General features: G+C 41.3%; 1 protein-coding gene across 2 annotated transcripts in view; it reads right to left on the reverse strand.

Moving 5' to 3' along the window:
- The window catches only part of LOC146991404 (regulatory-associated protein of mTOR-like), a 150,635-nt gene that overhangs the window by 44,812 nt on the left and 85,453 nt on the right, over nucleotides 1–20,370 (reverse strand). For both annotated transcript variants that reach the window (XM_085768951.1, XM_085768866.1), the window contains exon 5: nucleotides 2,866–3,024. In XM_085768951.1, the coding sequence (XP_085625077.1) occupies nucleotides 2,866–3,024 (159 nt within the window). The remainder of the gene's footprint in view (nucleotides 1–2,865; nucleotides 3,025–20,370) is intronic.

The raw sequence follows: 20,370 nt of genomic DNA on the forward strand, positions 1-20,370 counted from the left end.
GTCTGTGGTACCAAACAGACTGCAAACATACACACTTGTAGCTGTTCCAGCTGGGCCGAGGTGAGACCTCAGCATCACTGCCATCAAGGATAGGATGTGGTAGTTGGGATTTATTTTAATATAGAGTGATTATATTTTGATTTCTAAAAAAAAAAGAAGACACTTGGTTCCGCCTCCAGATACTTAAATGATACTCTACAGTAAATTTACACAAAGATGTCTCATAACTTTAAAATATTTAAAGTCGGGGTGTTGTTTAGCTCAGTTGGTAGAGTAGGCGCCCCATATACAGAGGCTATAGTCCTCGCTGCAGCCGGGCCCGTATCGAATCCCGACTCGGGCGGCCGTTTGCTGCATGTCATTCCCCCTCTCTCTGCCTCCCTGTCTCTCTCCACTAAACTATCAATTCAAGGCAAAAATGCCCCAAAAATATACTAAAAAATATAGTATACCTCCTCTGCATGGATTATACAACACATTTACCGTATACAAGTCATACAATATAATAACTTTCTATAACAAGACACAGGTTCAGATAGGCTTCTCAGATTATTAATAATCTCTCTTTAACGAGTCTCAATGGTACAAAACTAAAATAAAAACAAAAACCTCTTGAGTAAAATAATGATAGACACTTCTGCATTAGAAAATCAACTTCAAATCAACAAATTTGTCTCGTCTGGGACAGTGAGTGAGGACTTTTTTTTCTGTGGCTTCTCTGTACAGCTACACTTACGCCCAGACCAGACTCAAACCTGGGTCACTGCAGTAAGGACTCAGCCTCAAAACAATGAAAAACAATAAAGAATGGACACTTTCATAAAGGGCAAAAGAGGTACATTTGTTTGGTGGTCACCTTATTTTATTATTTCTGATGTTTCAAATCTTATAATAAAGCTGAGGGAGTCACAAACACCAGCAGCAGCAGCGGAGGCTCTGGTTCCAACATCAGTCTGTAGATGTCCTCCGATACACACCCACACCTCCCTACTTAGAAACAGACTTTCAGTCTTTTTCTGTTGAGCCAAACTGAGTTATCAGCTGACGACACCATCAGGGATCCTTTCTCAGACTCGACAGAGCTCTGCCAGAGCCACAGGAGATGTTATACAACTGTTTTCACAGGCTGAGAGGTACTCCCCTCTGCTCTGATGAGGAAACTGATGCTGGTGTAGAAAATCTGCTTCTTTTTTTTTTAGCTTCCAAAAAAGATAAAAGCAAAACATCAGCTCAGATGGAGTGTGTTTGTCCCTAGTCTTCTTGTCTGCTCCACACTGGCTAATTTCAGTCCTGAGTTTAGTTCCTGAGGCTGCGTGGCATGAAAGACACTAAAGAGATGAATTTAGTGACAAAATCACAAATGAAAAGGGGAAAGCAGAAATTGCACTGAATCTTGTTTTTTGGACTCAGCACCTACAATCATACTCTCTTGGACCTGCAGTAAAAAGCAAACCACCTGTCTCAGTAGCTGCGTTTACACGGAGCCAAATATTCCAATTAGAATCAGTTCAGATGTCCAAACTGGATTAAAATGCCTCAATCAGAATTAACAGGCCCAAACTGAATGGGCTGAAGGGGTAGAATATTCCTTTCTCCAAATTGATAAATTATAACATGGCAGTGAAACAGAATGCCGACTGGTTGTGTTCTTTCTATGCGCCATCTCGAAGCAAATGCGTACAGACGTTTCTTCACTTGCAAATGCTTGAATAAAAGTGTCAGAACAACAGACACAGACAACAACTGTACTAATCAGACCATTATCTCCACCTTTGAGTCACATAATGTAATTAATCTGCTTTCGAGTTCTCAACTGGCCTGAAAATTAAAGGGGAACTCTGCAAGTCCGGTCGCTTCTCCGCTGTTCTGCTAACCCTCCTCCCGGCCATGTGCATTTGTTTTCAATGAAGCCAGTGTGAAATCAATCCATGGAGCGGTGGATAACGTTATTTATCAAATACAATGCTACGATGTGTATATTTGTGTAGTTTTATCTGTCAAAAACAAGAGATTACGGGTTACGGGGAGCGTTTGTGTCACAGAGACAATAGCTGGGACACAGTCGGAGGCTCTGATCTTACGAGGTTGGTTTTCAGCCAAGAGACGCTAGGTGGAAGAAGACAGAGAGCCTCCATTCTCCCTGGAACAAGTTACAAGTCATTTATTTAACCATCACCATCATCATCAATTACTCCAATGCTGTTAAATTAAGATAAAAATCCTGCATAGTTCCTCTTCAAAACCTGGACTGAAGCTTAGACTCGACGCGGCCCAACTCACTAGCATTAATTCTCGGCCTGGAGAACTCTCTGCATGTTACGTGGCTATAAAACACGACGCGTTCTGAATAAATGCAGCGGCACATGTAAACACCAGAATCAGAGTCAGAATGAAAAAATGTCTGCATGTAAACCTTTCTACTGAGGTTATTCATGTAATGATGATTACTGGTCAGTGTGTTCTGATTTTAATATTTGCTTTTGTTTGATGTGATACTGCTAAGCCTTTAGTAAACCATAGAAGACCAATGGTATTTTGGCTGAATGCTCATTTTCATGGTTCGACTTTCCGCAGCTTGGCTCATTATGACTTGACTATAGATCAGCTAATGCAGCTGCTGTATATTAATGTGAATGGCACAGGAGTGTTCTGTGATTACGCTCTCCAGCATTAAACCTAATGAGTGTATGGGCTTTCCTTAACTCTAATTATTTCTTTAATCACATAATAATTGCATTTTTGTTGCCCATGTCAACATGACATCACAATAAAACGATGATACATCCATCATCAAGGTCTGTACTGCAGCTCAAGCTGTGTGTGTGTGTGTCTGGACAAAACATATATCTTGTTTGTGTGTGTCACCTTGTTGAAGACCCAGATCTCTCCGTTGACTGTGGGTCGTGGCACCCCGTGGCCGTTGTAGTGGAAGAGGACTCGCTCCTCCTTGGCGTTCCGCCTCAGCGACGTGCACAGCTTCTTCACCTCATCCACCGTGGGGTCCAGACTCTGCTTGTACCGCGCCTGAGAAACAGGAAGCAGGAGAGGATAGTGTTACACATCTCAGAGATTAGAGACCTAAGAATGACCAACACGAATAAATATAAATCATCTGAGAAGGTATGTACACACAATTCACTAATTTATCATGTGAATCCCAAGAGATGCTCGGACGACTTGAGGAATCCTGGTAAATGACGCAGTATGCTCTGGTAATGGCAGATGTGAACTAGAAAATGCATTTCCTGAAGGACATACGTGTGAATGCTGAAAGCCATCGCAGAAAGAGTGCAAATGGTGATGCAACATGACAGCGGCAGGAATCGAACCCATGACCTTATAGTCAGGAAACCTTAACTCTGCCACTAGGCCACAGAGTATACATAAGTCTTATAAGTATACTGTGATAAATCAAAGCTGTTTGAATGCTCGCTGAAAGTATTTTGAACTTTTTACAAGTTGAATGGCGTGTGCAGCTTAGTATGACATAGTATGAAAAAGTTGAATACATCCAATAATGTCCAGAAAAAGCTGCACGTTTTGATATTTGAATTGTTGAAATAGCACAAAGTATGAAGGACTAGAAGCGGTCCGTAAAACGGCGGAAAGTAGGGCGAAAAAGAAGTATAAAGAAAAGGGCCAACCCGAAGAACAATTCACACTAATTAACATATCATACAGTGCCATGAGGAGAAAGAGAGACGTGTGGAGGAACTAGGCTGGAGAGCAACGAGGGGGCTCATCCTGCAGGATTACACATTTACATCCATGTTGTGTGCGTCAAGTCTTCATATGAGAGAGGACGTGAGGTCGCAGAGTCAGGATGGCAAGGCTTTCTTCTGTTTGTCTAACTACAGTAAGGCTCCTACATTTCATCTACAGTAGATGAAACAGTTTGGAGTTCTTATGTTTGACATGTCACATTATCTGTCCACTCTGAGGCTGAAAGCTACAGTGTGATGTTAATTGTTGGGTAAGTGGTTTGTTAAGGGAACAGCTTGACATGTCTCTCTGACCTACATCTACCGGTAGGTTGAGTGGCAAAGAAGATGTTTTTTCCTGTTGAGTGAAAAGCCAAAGGAGGAGACAGTGATCTCCAGAGGGGAGGAGACTCAGTGAGGAGCAGAGGACTGACACTTGTCTGCAGAACAGAAACCAGAAACTCAAATTCTTCTCTTCTACATTCATCTTCAACCTGTAGGAATGCATACATATACTGACAACCACATGGTGATGGTGTAACTACGGGAAACTCTCATAAACTCACTCTGAATCTCAAATATTTTGATCTTTTTGATGTCAATGGAGAGTTCAGATATTTTGAGATTTTTGTCTGAGTTCATGTCTTATCTGTAAAAGAAAGAGTTAAAAAAGAAAGAGTTTTTAAATGTTAAAAAAAACTTTTTAGACACAGGTGTTGTTTAAAAACATTTGACTAATAACTGCAATTACTACAATGTGGAGAGTCTGATCCAATCCTTAGGATTTATATCATGTTGAAATGTAAATATACTGAGACAAGAATGCAGATTGTCATTAACTTCACTGAGTTTTCACTAAAAATAAAGAATCATTACAGAGAGATATTGTTTTCACGTTCAGCCCGAGAATTAAGCTCTGAATCAGTTACAAAGTGACGAATAATCTGATAAATCTGTTTACAACGCCCCAATATTGTCCTGACTCAGACAAAGATGTTCTGCTGTACAAGATGTCAAATAACAATGAGTTGAACTGAAAACATGAAGACGTCGTTGAACCAGGAGGCTGAAGTTCAGGCTGCTTCTAATCTGGAGAAACCAGACCAGACAAGAAAAAAGGCTTTTTCAAGCTTTTACAGTTCTTATTGTGTGTGAACCTAAGACAAGATGCTGACAGAAGGAAGTGTAATAAAACACGAGGAAATATAGAGCCAAGCCTCTTGTGTAAAGCTGCTTTACAAGTTCCACATAGTGACTTTCACTGAGACTCTAGTAACAGATATTCTACTGTACATAAACTGAAAAAAAAAGACACAGAGCTGCTGCAACTGCTGCTGTTCACTTAGAGTCTGAGCCACCTGCTGCTCACTGAAGATCACTTGACCAGTCGGAGTGGAGTCAGCACAATACATGCATGTGTGTGTGTAGTAGATAGAAAAGCTGCTTAAGAAATTCTAAAGGCTAACAGCAGGGAGCAGAGGATGTGTGCATTGTTTATGCCTCTTCAGTTCATTAAAAAGTGTGTGTGTGTGTGCGGATGGATGGAAGGGACACTGAGGTGTCAAGTAGTTATGCAAGAGAAAAGCACCCGGTTAGACCGATCTGAGTCATTCTCACACTCACCAAGTCCCTTCTGTTGCATAACTAAGATGCCTTTTTAACAAACAGCCTGCCTCCTGTCAAACGGCTTGGAACCAGAGGAGATCTGAACTACCACAAGTTACAAACGTGACCAAAAAGCTCCAGACACATTTGAGCAGCGTCTCAGATGACAGAAGAACCTTTAAACTAAACCAAACTAAATCAAATATACATATACTGTAATAGCTCTGGAAAAAAATAAGAGACCACTTTCACAAATGTTTCTTAAAAGCATCTCTACATGTATGACAGTCATTCTTTTCTTTTCTGTTTTAAATACCAACACAAACACAACTCATTCTACTTAACGACAAGACACTGATGAGGTCATCACCTGAACCACGTCTGATTTTATATAAAAACCACTGCTGGGATTAAACATTGACATTATCCCACAAAAACGGATTTATAAACTCTTCCCGAGTTAAAATATTCTTGCTGTGTTCTTTAGGAATAAATATGAACATGTTTTCTTTGCATTAAGGTCTGAAAAGACATGATATTTTTTATTATTTAGACTAGTTTAGTCATTTTCAGCCAATAAAAGCTCTAAATGACAATATTTTTATTTCAATTTTGGGAGAAATGTTGTCGGTAGTTGATGGAATAAAACAAAAAAAAATAATTTAATTTTACTCAAACACATACAGTACCTATAAATAGTAAAACCAGAGAAACTGATCATTTTGGGAGTGGTCTCTTAATTTTTTCCATATATATATATATATATATATATATATATATATATATATATATATATGAAGCTGTGTGAGAGACTGGGGAACGACATGTGCGAAGGGTCGCCTCGGCTTGGAGTTGAACCGGCGATCAGCGCTCCCCGACTTATTTATTTTTATTTTATTTAACCTTTATTTAACCAGGTAGGTAGGTCAACTGAGAAGCAGCTCTCATTTACACTGACGGCCTGGCCCAGAGGCAGCTAACCACCGACCACTCAACCACCCCAGGCAGGTATTCATTTTTGATGGAATGTCCTCTCTGATCCGTCCATCTGTCCGTCATGTAAAACTGCAGGCAACGATACTCACACCCAATACAAACTAAGTTATCTTACATGGCTCATGTGTGATTTCTGTGTCTTTTTGATTATAGATCAGATCCAAGTTTTACATTAATACTGTGAAAGTATCAAAGTCCACAGAGGAATGCTCACAGCCTGTTTTCAGAAACTGAGCCTTTGAATGAGCTGTCAGGAGTTTGTGATGTCACAAAAAAAGAGCCAAGCCGTTTATTGGCTCATAGAACCACAAATAAACATTGTCTTCTTATGGAAAAAAATGTGAACAATACGTAGTAAAAATGTATATGACAGCTAATATAATGACTGAGAAAAGACAAGGCAGTGGATCTGTGATGTAGCTGTAATGATGCCTATAAATTCATCTTGCATCTATACCATAATTTATGATCCTTGCTGCTTTAACTGCAGCAGCTGGGTGGTCATAATTCAAACCATGCTTAATGCTGTAATCGTACTTATTAATCACCATTTGTAGTCTTGATTTGCAGAATGAAACGATCACTTCCTCGCTGCTCGTCACGTCACATACTCCACAGAGGCCCAAACCAACAGACCTTTATCGGACGCCACGTTTGAGCTTCCCACATCTGGATGAGTTTGAATTGCAGTGCGATAGCAGAGCTCGCAGGCTGATTCAATTTGGCGGTAATCAGATAAGAGCGCCTGAATGCCAAGAGTTGCAGCACTCTTCCCGATCATATCAAGTGGTATCTGAATGGTGTAATGGTGTTAGTGAGGGAGACTGGCTGAAACCAGAGCTGCTAGAGGAGAGGTACGGCTAGAGGAGGAGAACTGTGGAGGAGACAGGCAGCTGGGACAAGTGCTGACTCTTATACCTGCTTGGAGTTATTACATTTAGACACTTTAGCAAAGTGTATATACACACACACACACACACACAGTACACACACATATGTAATTATATACTGTGTGTGTGTGTGAAGTGAGAAGATGTTAATCTGTTTCAGAAGGGTCAAATTATTGGCATCAAGCAAATAAAATGTCTAAGGAGATTCAAAAATTGAGTTAAGAACTGTCTGGCCACTTTGGGCGCCGAGTGGCGCAGTGGATTGAGCAGGCGCTCCATGTGTTGAGGCTATAGTCCTTGTGCAGGCGGCCCCGGTTCGAATCCTGCATCGCACTGCCCTTCCCTGAGTGTCATTCCCCCTCTCTCTGCCTCCCCATTTCCTGTCTCTCTCGACTGTACTATCAAAAAAAGGCATGAGCCCCCAAAAATATATATATAAAAAAATAACTGTCTGTACACTGGCGCGGTGGACATACTGAATGTATGGCAAACAAACACTGCATGTCTCCAAAACTTATCAGGCAGGTTTCCAGGATGCCTTCATGATCAATTACCATGGCTTGGATTTTTTTGGGTCAGCCCTAATACACACAGTGGCATGCAGAAGTTTGAACACCCCTTGTCAAAATGTCTGTTAATGTGAACAGTTGAGCAAGTGGAAGATGAAATCACCTCCAAAAGACATAAAGTTACAGATGTCACGTTCCCTTTACATAAACTATATAATTTTTTTTTTTATTTTCATCTTTTACATTTTCAAAATGACAGAAAAGGAAAAGGGCCGCAGCAAAGGTTTGACCACTCTGCATAGTACCTAGTAGCCTCCCCCTTTGGAAACTATCACAGTGTGTAAACAGTAAATATCTTGTCTGATACCTTGGTATCAGTTATCTGAGAGCTCCAGTCTCCTGGGTTTCCCATTCTTTTGCAGGCTGCTGCTTTGTTTCCCCTTTTTCACTATAAATCTATAGAAAACTAAAATAAATACATTGATATTGTTTGAAATATTGCAAAAGAGTGTTTCATGTTTAACTTTGAACTGTTCACATTAACAGACATCTTGACCATCTTGCCCAAACTTTTGCATGCTACCGTATACACACACACCACAGTCTGGCTCCTGCAATTCAAGACAGATTCATAAGTATGAGGACAATCAATTTAAAGACAATCAGACTTGTCTGGTAGAAGGAGGTGGGTGTGTGTGTGTGTAAATGTGACTTGTCTCCTAACATTAACCACCTTGTCCTGGAGGGGGAGCTGCAGCCTCCTGTGGGGACTGAGCCTCCTCATCCCTCCCTCCCTCCCTCCCTCCCTCCCTCCCAGTAAAACACCTCAATTACATCCATCAAGGCCGCAAGAAACAAACTCCTCTTAAAGGTGTGTTCTGCGCCGGCTCTGTCGCCATTTATCATCGTGTCACTTGGTGAGAGCGGGCGACCTTTTCAAAGCACCGAAAGCATTCAGGATGCAATTAAAATACCCAGTGTTACAGCTGCGCGGTGCGGCAGGAGCCTCTGTGGCCGTCACACACACATCACACTGCATTTTAGACAACAAGAAAGGCTGCAACCGTGGTGAGGCACACAGCCCGACGCAGGTCAGAGGCTCTAGCAACATACAGCGGCATGTACATGTCATTTCTCATCACTAACACTGCAGATTTCCATTGAAAGTCATGAAAACATTAAAAAAAACAGTAAAATCCTTTCATGAACGTATGTAATAAATGTATAAGGAGAGTTGCAGCTGAATGACATGTGTGTGTATCTTTCATCAGTATTTTCAAAAATGCCACACAGAGAAAACAAGGCCACTCCAGAGGACACAGAGTTTGATGAGTGACAGCAGCCACAGCCGCAGGAAATGAGTCAACCTCTGTCCTCTCAATCAGCAGCCGAGCCTGTTTAGGTGCGAAGTGCACTAAAGGACCGCAGGAGGAAATGACACAAAGGGAGAACACAGAGGATGTGTTTCAAAGCCTGGTATCGCTGCAGCTGAGAAACCCTCAGCAGATACTCCCAACTTTGTTCTAATGTCTTGGATTTTTTTTTTCTAGGGTCAGAACTGTCATATTAATCTTTTTACATCAAACTGGCCTTATAAAACTTTTTATTCTCTCTCTCTTTGTACCAGAAAGGAGTAAAATGAGCAGGCGGACCATCACTTCCTCCAGTTAAAATGCTGAGCATCACGACTGAGGCTAATCAATGTTATTTCCTAAATGTTTAAAGGGATAGTTCAACATTTTGGCAAATTCGCCTATTGCCATAATCCCTATAGTTTTTGGAGTAGGCTCATTACCTTTAATTGTTGGCGCAAGCTGTTTTTAGATCGGCGGGGCAGAGCTGTGAGCTGCTCAGCTAACACAATGGAGGCGCACGGTACTTTCGCTTTTCCCTCATCAAACTAATCAAATACACAATCCAACATCTCCAGACCACTCTCATGGACAAGTTGTGACCTGCACATTCACCACGAAAACAACTACGTTTCGTAACGTTATGTTATTATTTCATAGCGTGAAATTAGCATTTTGGAGTTGTTGGATTGTGAATTTGATGAGTTTGATGAGGAAAAAGGCGAAAGCACCATGCACCTCCATTGTGTCAGCCAAGCAGCTCGCATCTGTTTTTAGAATATAATACTGTTGTTTTTTTAGAGGTTACTCTTCTGATTTCATCACGTCCATGACAGGAAACTCCTTCAGTCTGACTTCTGTGCCCAGCATATGAAACATGCAGCTTGTTAGAAATAGGGTGTTGCAGTAACCTACAGCCATTGTCAGATCCATATTTCATCAAGCCATCATTTTGCATCTCTCTTCTATATAATTTCCAATTTTCCATGTAGTAGCTAAAGGTTGTGAACAGTAATTAGGCAGCCACTTCAAACAGGCTTCTTCCCTTCTCACAACAAAATGGGATTAGAGATCTGAATTGAATATCAGAGTTTCTAGTTGTTTAGAACTTTAGTTACTTTCCTGTGATGAAAAGTAAATCTAATTAGATTTGATGAGGGATTCAAAGGGATTTGGATTTCAGAAGCAGACTATTGCTGGGTGTGGATTTGATCAAATCCTATCAAACCTAAACTCTGAGCTGTGGACGGTGAAAGTGAAACTAAAGCTGTGCTCACATCCAGAGTCTGCTTCCAGACTGATCCCTTAGTGTGTCCATATGTCTTTTACACAGATAGAAGCTTTAGCGTTGTGCCTTTCTTGGAAGTCAGTTTGGGTTAACAAATGTAAAGAAGAGTTCAAATGAAGTTAGTATAGTTTCAGTCCACTGTTCTTTCAGAAGCAGCTCTGCTTTAACCACATTCATTCTGCTGACGGAGGCTGAATTATTTATTTATCCTCTGTATCTTCTTCATCTGTCATAAAGAATGAGCCTATTCACACAGTCAGACTAAAGGAGAGACTCTGCCCTCATCCTCAAAGTACTCTGGTGATCAGAAGACAAATAGGAGACTTTTTTTGTGTCATACATGTTATACAATACACCAGTGTCACAAACACCACACTCCCTCTCAGGCTCAGGACTCTGAGCCTGAGCAACAGGCTGAGCAGTAAGACCACACCTACGGTCAGATGTTTGGCCATACTGTGGTATTCATCCTTTTAATACTGAAGCCAAACAGGCAGCGCTGCAGGTCAGTGATGACTGCTGAGTGACTGTTGGTGTGATGACGTATCCTGACTCTTTTCTCCATGAATGTCACCAGAGGACACTATGCTGAACAATACTGTTCAGGTGAGCACTGTATGATGGGCTGTAGAGCCCTATTGATGCTAAGTACAGGACATACAACACAATCCAATGTGTTAAAGGTTACATATTATGTTATTACAAAATGTGAAAATTGACCAAAAAAAATCCTTAATTTTCTGTGAAGTTGACTTCCTATGATGTCATTAGTTTTCGAATTTGCATAATCCCACCCCTACCTGGTACCAGTAGAAGTGGTGGGGTGGGGCAAGCAGTGGTTCATTTGCATTTAAAGGGACAGGCACTGAACCCAGCCGTTCTGAACAGGGCTGTTTAGAGAGGATGAAAAGAGCTGTGATGTTTGATCCTTGGGGTATTTTGACCAAAGCATGTCACAGACATGTCTTAAGACACCTGGGAACTATTTTAATTTTTGGAAAAGAGGCATAATATGTCTCCTTTAACTAACAGGTGACACAGGGACAGTCAAGAACACTGGGACACACATACTTTGAATTTCCCTTTGGGGATTAATAAAGAAATTCATTTTCATATTCATATTCGTATTCGTATTCGTACTAGCCTGGTCCTAACCAGTCTCCTGCACTTCATTTCATTTGTGTGAAGAGACTGGCCACTCCCCACTGAGAAACATTTACTTCCTGGTAGGTGGATACTCTGCTGAAGTTAAAAACTATTGGATCAATCTTTACCCAATCACTAACGTTTGTTGTGACGTATGTCATGTGCTGGAACCGGCCGGAACACAATGAAGCTGCTGCACACTGCAAACAACGACCATCCTCCACTGCAATGAGCAGAACCAAGACAGTGTGTCCCGTTTGTCTGTCAACAACAGCATTGTTGCTACATACAGAATGAACGCCTTCGCTAACATCCATCTCCATCGCCATTACTGAACTGTAACTTCCAATTTATCGCACAACCTCAACGTCATTGTTTTCAGCCACATCCTCTGTTCTCTGATTGGCTGGTAGATGCTCTGCAGGAATAAAGCAGAGAAAACATTTCAATCCCAGGTTGAGTACTGAAGGAAAATGAAAATTGAGCAGAAGTACGTACGTAAGCGGGCGGAGGAACTCGACCACAAATGTCTTTAGACAGAATGGGAGGCAATTTGTGACCAATTTGTATTCGATGAGCACCTCACGCAGCACTCTCTCACACACACACACACACGCGCTGGGTATAAAAGTCAGTGGCCTGACGTCAAACATGACTATGGGTTAGTCACAGTCTCATTTAAGGTCAAGAGAAAGAGACTTCAACAGGACACCACCAGCGGTGATAATGACAGACAGACGGTTGTGTCAGGTCACACACCAGGAGGTCAGTGGATTCAGCTTCTTTTCATCATGATGAAAATTACTATTACTATTACTATTCACTACTTCTCACCACTGTTGCCTCCAATAGCTTTAATGTCAGTTAAAGTTGCCAAATGAGCTACAATGAAGCAGCTCCCAGTGTTAGAAAATGTAAAAATAACAAAAGACCAAGTAAAACATGCATTTGATTGATACCTAGTAATAGCTTGAGGTTGATTATCTTAAATATGGTAATAGTATGCCCATCAGTTAAAAAATGATCATGGATTCCTGTTAATCCCATCTGCTCTGTTCCTGTTGGGGCCATGCCATGGAGTGAAAGCTGTGCCCACATTCTTAGCATAAACACATTCTTGGTGGGATTTGGTGTTCCACTGGCTTCCACCATTTCTGTTTGTGTAATTTGCTCAGACAGACCCTGGAGGCACAGCTGAGACGGTGATTCTGGGGTTGTGTTTCCTCTTTTTGTAGACGGTGTGGTGCTGCTTGCTCCTCTAAATGTGGTTAGCTGTGAGGATTAGTACCGGATTCGGTACTTTTATTGGTACCAACCAAATTCCGACCAAAGTACAGAGTATTGATTCATGTGAAGTCAAACAGTACTCGTTTTTTTTTTATTGAATGACTATTTGATTATTCGAAGATCATTTGCCATCCCTAAAACATACAAATACTCTTAAAGGCTGAGGAGTTGTGATGCTGTCGATGAATAAAACTAAAAATGTCTTTCTTTTTTTTTCTTTTGACTATTTTTTTTTTTTTACTGACAAAATAAGTTCAATAACCACACATACACATAAAAAGTACCAAAACCAGGTACCACTGTGTACCAGTGCAGGTTGACAGGAACCGAGTATCGGTACCGTATTGGTTCAAATGTGAAAGGTACCCATCCTGAGGATAATGGTCACACCTCCTGGTCCTCGTCTGAGGACATGGCACCACAGAGACATACTGATTGTTCTCTTCACAGTGGAAACGAGTCACTGCACTAAGTGAAGGAAACATCTCGGGGGGCAAAAGAAAGGTTAAGAGGTGGCATCAGATCCACAGGTGGGCTGTTACTGTGCCAGCAGGGATGCAGATGTGGCAGTCAAGGTGAACAAGATGCTGGGCAGTGATGTGTATTGGTAACAGTTCAATGGTAGGCTACATCTTTTATAGATATCACTTCTTGAATTCAGAACATAATTAACAATACTTGATTTTTTCTGTTGAGGAGCAAACAAACAAAACACTAACATAAATTGATTTTTGCATTGATGAATATGTAAAATGAATGTACTACATACTGATTTATTATGTAAAGGTATGCAATGGACCCATCCTGGTATTAGAGAGATAACTCTGTGTGGACTTCAGGCTGCAGTGGTTAAAAAGAAAACTATACATTTTTCCATCGGTATGTGACTCTGACTCGATGTTTTGAGAAATCCCTTTACATGCAAAAGACTTGCACAGTTTAAAAGCAGGGTCTCTGTGATTGTGTGGCTGCCACCACCAAGCAGAACCAGTGACAGAGTGTCAATATCAATACTCCAGTCTATGTAGGGGTCTGTTTAATCCTGGGTTTCAGTATTCAACCCTAGAGATGAATGTAAAGATGAAGATCTCAGGCATGCACCCAACATTTCAATCCTCACCTATTATCATGAGATTTTAGTAACATGTGAGAGAATGAGATTGCTGGCACAAGTTTTCCTGCTAAGGGGCTGGAGTTCATATGAATATACAGTATATTCATCCAGTATGTTGGAGAATTGATGTCTGATTGGATAATTAAGTTCTTACTTGGGACCCAACATTGATGTTGATGATCTTCTTTTGTTTGACCCCCAATATTCTAATATTCACAGCTCCTCCACCAGCCAATTATGTGATTTGTTAAAAAACAAAACAAAATGTATCAAAATAAAAGCCCTTAAGGGACAACGAGGAGTTCTGGAAAAGCGAAGTGTTTTCACACTACATTTATGAGCCTCCGCGCGCACCTTGAAATTCTTTGACCGGCGCAAGACGGACTCATGTTTTCATTCATCAAGAATTAAAGTCAGAGGTTCGAAGACGATCAGATACCGTCGTAGTTCCGACCATAAACGGTGATTCGGCTGTGTTATTCTCATGACTCGCCGCAAAACCGAAAGTAAGGAAACGCTGGTCCGCTCGCCCAGCGTTTCCGCCACCACCAATAATAACAAAATAACGATGGAGACAAAACGATCTATTTATCGAAAATGGAGCCATTAACAAGTGTGGGTAACGTAGATTCATCCACATTAATATGAGACTTTTTTACTGTCGCGGAATTTTTCGTTCTGCTGATGGAGAAACTCCTCGTTGTCCCCTTAATTAACAAGGACTGTTGTTCAATGTGAAAGTCACTGGATTGGTGATTTGTAACAGGATGGTATGAAAAAGGAAAGGTTGAAACCGCTACAGATTCCATTACAGATCTGGGGCCAGTCATGCGATCTGACTCTGGGAAGCAAATAGACAATATCCCTACGGGGATCAATAAAGTACACTTGTTCAAATCTGGCTGAGAAAATAGAGCCAGTTTGAGAAGGAGCGGTGAGCAGTAGTCTTTTCCCCAGTGAGAGCAGTCCTGCTGGGGCCAGTGTGTCTCGGCTGAGTCAGTTCACAGCACGTTGGATGAAGCAGAGGGAGCTGACACGTCACCTCCCCATCCTGCCAGCACGCACCTCCTGTCGAGATGATGTTATCCACACGGCCATTTCTCAGTCTCAGGACTACGGCTTCAGAGATGCAGATGACTGCACTTCTGAAGAGCAACAACACCACGGAGACATCTGAAGAAGAGAACTACTGTAATCACTTTAAGAAACTGACTTATTGGAACTCAAAGCTTTGTGAAGGCGTTCCACGAGCATGGCGGTGGAGCGCAGCCACACTAACCATTTCATACCTTTGTTTGTTCTTGTGTTTAAGACAAATCTGATGCTACAGCTGACTAAGTGACATGAGTTATGTAACCGGCAGAAGGTCCAAATGCACCCAAGTGTTAGCGTACTGTATGTTTGACAGGGTGTGATAACAGAAAGCAGATCTCAAACACACGTCCTCAGATACGAGCCAACAAACTGTTTCATTTGACTTTTTGAGACGCATCTTCACTTCACCTCCATATCTGTGTGGAACATGATGTACAGCAGTGTTTCTCAAACTTTTTCAGACCAAGGATTTAACCCATCAAAAACACTCACGGACCAGCTAACTCTAAATATCCCCCCAAAACAAGTTATTTTGACATAAAGTCCGACAATACCACAAAACAGCCGATTCCAATCATTTTTGATTTGACATACTAGGTCATTTCATAATGAAAACACAATTATGTCACAGACAGTATAAGAATATGTTACCATGTCCTCCACACTTTGAGAAAGGCTGATTTAGAGAATAAACAAGGGTTCTTCTGTTCTGTTCTTCTACAGCCTGATCAAGTATCTACTTATATTCTTACTAGTTTTTTCCTCTCATTCACCAAAACGTGCAGATGCTTTGGGAAAATCTTAAGTTAAAGTTGTGGAGGCAAAAACTTGCGTTGAGGAACTTGAGGAATAAGAAACAACAGAAGCCTACTGAGGTTTTGAGAACTAAAGGGAAAAACCAGTAAATAATCAACAATGGTCATCAAACTAAAGACAGAGTTTACTACTCGGCTGAATAAGGTGCAGCCTCTCTCAACCACAAAGGTCTCAGTCTAGACACCCACTGAGTCCACTTTAATACAATGATAGTTACAGATAAACACACAGTTCAAAGTATAAGACAGTCCACAGTGACTGACGATATCAGCTACAGCTCAGAGTAGCAGCTGACCCTTATTGATGAACCAATCATTCCTCTGTTTCTGAGGTGATTAAACAGATTAAAACCAAAATTTTCTCTTACAAGAATCGCGTGGGAGGAGCGACCTGTGACGCCGAAGTCTCTGTGGTGATGTCAAGACGAAAAGATTAGACCTTTGTCAATCCATTCTTGCCAGCCACAATGCCTTCATGTGATTATTTGCAGACAAGAAAGAAACAATCAAACAAGAATCAACACAGCTCTCATTAAGAGTCACTGCAGACACGGGGAATATCTGAACAAAAGAAAACAGACGACATTCTGAACGTGTTCATATTATGCACACGTACCTGAATCAGTGTCACATTCAGGAAGCTTTAATAGGTTATATTATATAAAAGCCTCAGTGAATACCAATGTTACGTGTGTTTGTGTGTGTGTGTGTGTGTGTGTGTGTGTGTGTGAGAAGTGCACATGTGTGATAGAGAAGGGGCAGAGAGATCTCTAAAGCACCAGACCAATTAAAAGCTGAGTTCAGAGCAGCCCTCAGAGGTGTGTGTGTGTGTGTCTGTACATATTTGTAATTTAGTCATGTGGGCAGAAAGTCATGAAAACTGAAACCTAATACGTTTTTAACTTACACTAAGTGTCTTTTCAAATCTCTAAAAACAATTAGAGCTGGTTTATACATTTTGTTTTAACACAAATGATTCCACATTTTTCAAACCCAGAGGAATTTGTCATTTTAACTGTGGTTACCATTACATCACTTTTGCACATTACACAAGTGTTATTATGGCTGCCAGAAGTATTTAGGTCATATTTTTTTTTACAATATACTGGGTCGGATTCTAACCAGGAGACAAAGAATTTCTACCTGTGCATTTGTACCATCTAGAATAAATGGAGCAGAGCTCACTCAGTTCTTATTCATACATATCATACTACTGTTCAGCCCTGCTGGGTTAAAAGTACAACAACCATGATGACAATGATGAGATGTTTCAGTTTTGAGTGTGTCTGAGGTTTTTCACAATTCTCTTGTGACAGTGAGTTAGAACAACTTCTGATAGTTAACAGTTGATTAAACGACCAGATGCAATGAAATTTAGTTCTATGTGCACTACATTTTATATGTGAATGACAATAAAGTATTCAATCTAAATCTGATCAACAGAAATCTGAAATTGGAGTTGTTTTCGAGGTAAATGCAGTGACTGCTTGCCGAAAAACTGCCCCTGACGGGAACATGCATTAGCAGTTTTGCATGAATTTACCTTGAAAATGACTGTCACATAACGTTCCATTATAATCTCATAGCGTGGTGAATATGCAGGTCACAACTTGTCCACGAGAGTGTTTTGGAGTTGTTGGATTGTGTATTTGATGAGTTTGATGAGGGAAACCAAGAAATCCCATGAGCCTCAGTAGCGTAGCTCTGAGCAGCTCGCAGCTCTGCGCCGCCGTTCTAAAAATAGCTTGCAGCGACAATTAAAGGTAACGAACCTACTGCTATGACTATAGGGATCATGGCAATGGGACAAAATGTTGAACTATCCCTTTAAAACATTATGAAACATACAGTTTTTTATTGTTTTTGTGGCCTTTGTAATGTTTTAATGCCTTACATGAAGCACTATGAATGCAAAGTTTGTCCCGGTCCTCCATGTTTTTGGTTACAAGGCGCGTTGCATGATGTCAGAAATCTGAGTTTTTCAACTGGAAGATTCCGAGTTTTAAGTTGTCTCAAGCGCAGCACAAGATGGAGGTAACTCAATAAAAAGAGTAGTCAGCTAAAAGACTCTGAACTATGTCAAAAAAAGTCCCAGGTTTGATTCCCTTCATAGTGACAAAACTCCTGCTGCTAAATAAATGAGAACTGCATCATCTGAAGATCTGACATCTACACAACTGTGATACATATTTAAACTGCTCTACTTGTTAAAGTGTGTAAACAGGGCCAAACCCTGGATGTTTAATCTGTCCAGAAGAGCGTGTGGATTCAATGAAAGCATCAGTGGGTCTGGGCGACCTGTGGTCTGACAGATGCATTCTAGCAGCTATTCTTATCCCAAGCAGCCGGCTGCCTATTACAGCGCTCTCCACCGCTATAATCAACTGCTGCCCTCATTTCCAGCCACCTGCAGGGAGAGTTACACCAGTTGGTGATTGAGGAGGGATTGAAGCGGGCAACAGTGCCACAAACCATTAGACTGGAGACAGAGCTCAGGGACCTGCCGCTGTCTGAGACTCTGTGTGATGGTGGGAGTGTGTCAGGGAACCTACTCAAAGTCAAATTGAAGTTTTATTGAAACATTTTATCACCTTGTGTCCTAATGCAGAAATCATCCTACAGCGGCCTGTATTTGATATAGAAAATAAGGACCCATCTGAGTAGGAGCAGTGATTTATTAGTCTGGTCACTAGGTAGAATATAAGAATGCAAAATGCTGCGATAATACGTGTTAGTCATTTCTTTTTGTGGCTTGAAAAATCAATTGTCTTGTGATTGCGTGTGCTTAGTCACAGCCACGATCAAGCAGAAATGACTGCAGCAGGTAGTAATGAGTTATCTGTATTGATCAGGAACCGGAACCCAAACAAGCCCACACAGACATATTACGCTCATTTATGCACTGGGAGGATGAAGGATCCACTTTAAGACCTCTTTAACAACTAACATTAAGCAACAACAATCTGTCCACAACAGCCTTCATACTGTTTGTTCCCTCTAACTTCTTGACTGTATGTCTGGTAAAATGCATTTAAGCTAATACATTCACCACGCTATGAAATAATAATGTAACATTACAAGATGGAGTTGTTTTCAAGGCAAATTGGCAGGGTGATTTCAAAAGCATAAGTAGTTCTGAGTATTTGCTTCATGTGTCGTAATGTTACATAATTATCCGTTATTATCTCATAGCGTGGTGAATGTGCAGGTCACAACTTGTCCACCAGAGCGTTTTGGAGTTGTTGGATTGTGTATTTGATGAGTTTGATGAAGGAAAGCCGGAAATACCATTAGCCTACATAGCAGGGTTTCCCGCAGCACTTTCCTGTTAAGGCGGCCGCCTTAACAACATAGGACCGCCGCCTAAACTAACGTCTTCAAAAAAAAAAAAAGTAGCGATATTCCCACCCCCCACCCCCTGTCGGACAGTAGTTCCGTTCATTCATCTCCACATACCGCATCCTCACACACACACAGCACAGCGCGCGCATGCTTAACAACAGTGCCTGGTTGAAACTTAATAAGATCTGCTCGCGCATCCCCCCCCCCCCCCCAACAGACACCACCTTAACTAACAAATTTTCTGGGGGAAACACTGCATAGTGTAGCTCTGAGCAGTTCACAGCTCTGCTCCACCGATCTAAAAACAGCTTGCACCGATATTTAAAGGTAACGAACCTGCTGCTAAAACTATAGGGATATGGCAATGGGCCAGTTTGCCAAATGTTGAACTATCCCTTTAACGTTTATTTTACAATGAATAACGCTTTCTATTTTCTATCTGTTTGCTCAAGCTCAAGAAATTGTGATGTTTTTCTATCAAATTTAAAAATAAAACTACGCAAATGAATTGTTCAGATAACAGTCGCTGGCTCAATCAGCCAGTTCCCCTGTGACAGTAAACGGAGAACAGAAGAAAGAAATCCATGAAGGTTAATTTTAGAATGTGGAGCAGTGGGGTAACGACACACAAACGCACACCGGCAGAGCCCTGCCTGGATGGATGGGATGTAATCAATCCCCTTCGCTTCAGGAATATCGTGATCCACCACAGACGTGTCCGTGTTATTCGAGGAAGACAACATACATCCTATGTCAGGCCTGCGCTGCACTAAAGGAAGCGTTTCCTTAATCCTAGAGGTCATCTGTTGGGGGGTAAGGTTATATGACTGACCACGCTGCCTCCCCTCCTCTAAACACACACACAGTGGACAGAGAAAAGTGCAGGAGAAGCAAGAAAGCAGCAGCTCATTTCCAAGTCTGTATCGACCACATTAGTTTCTTATAATAACTCAGCAGGAGAGCTGAGTGGTTTCACAAGACACATTTATAACTGGGTCAATGGATCTATATGTAGACCCAGGCTGGATCTAACATACTAGCTCTGTGTATAAATATGTGTCTAGATGTGTGTGTGTGTGTGTGTGTGTGTGTATCTGTCCCTATTTCTGTGTATTTGTTGTATTTTTCACCATGCGTGCATATCGGTGCGTGTGTTCCCTCCTGTGTGTGTGGTTCCCCTGCCTCCTCATTAGCGCCGCTGCTCAGAGTGTCAGTGGCTCAGCATGAATC

The sequence above is a fragment of the Trachurus japonicus genome, chromosome 1, assembly GCF_045865225.1.
Source record: "Trachurus japonicus isolate A0001 chromosome 1, Traja_1.0".
Taxonomy (NCBI): domain Eukaryota; kingdom Metazoa; phylum Chordata; class Actinopteri; order Carangiformes; family Carangidae; genus Trachurus; species Trachurus japonicus.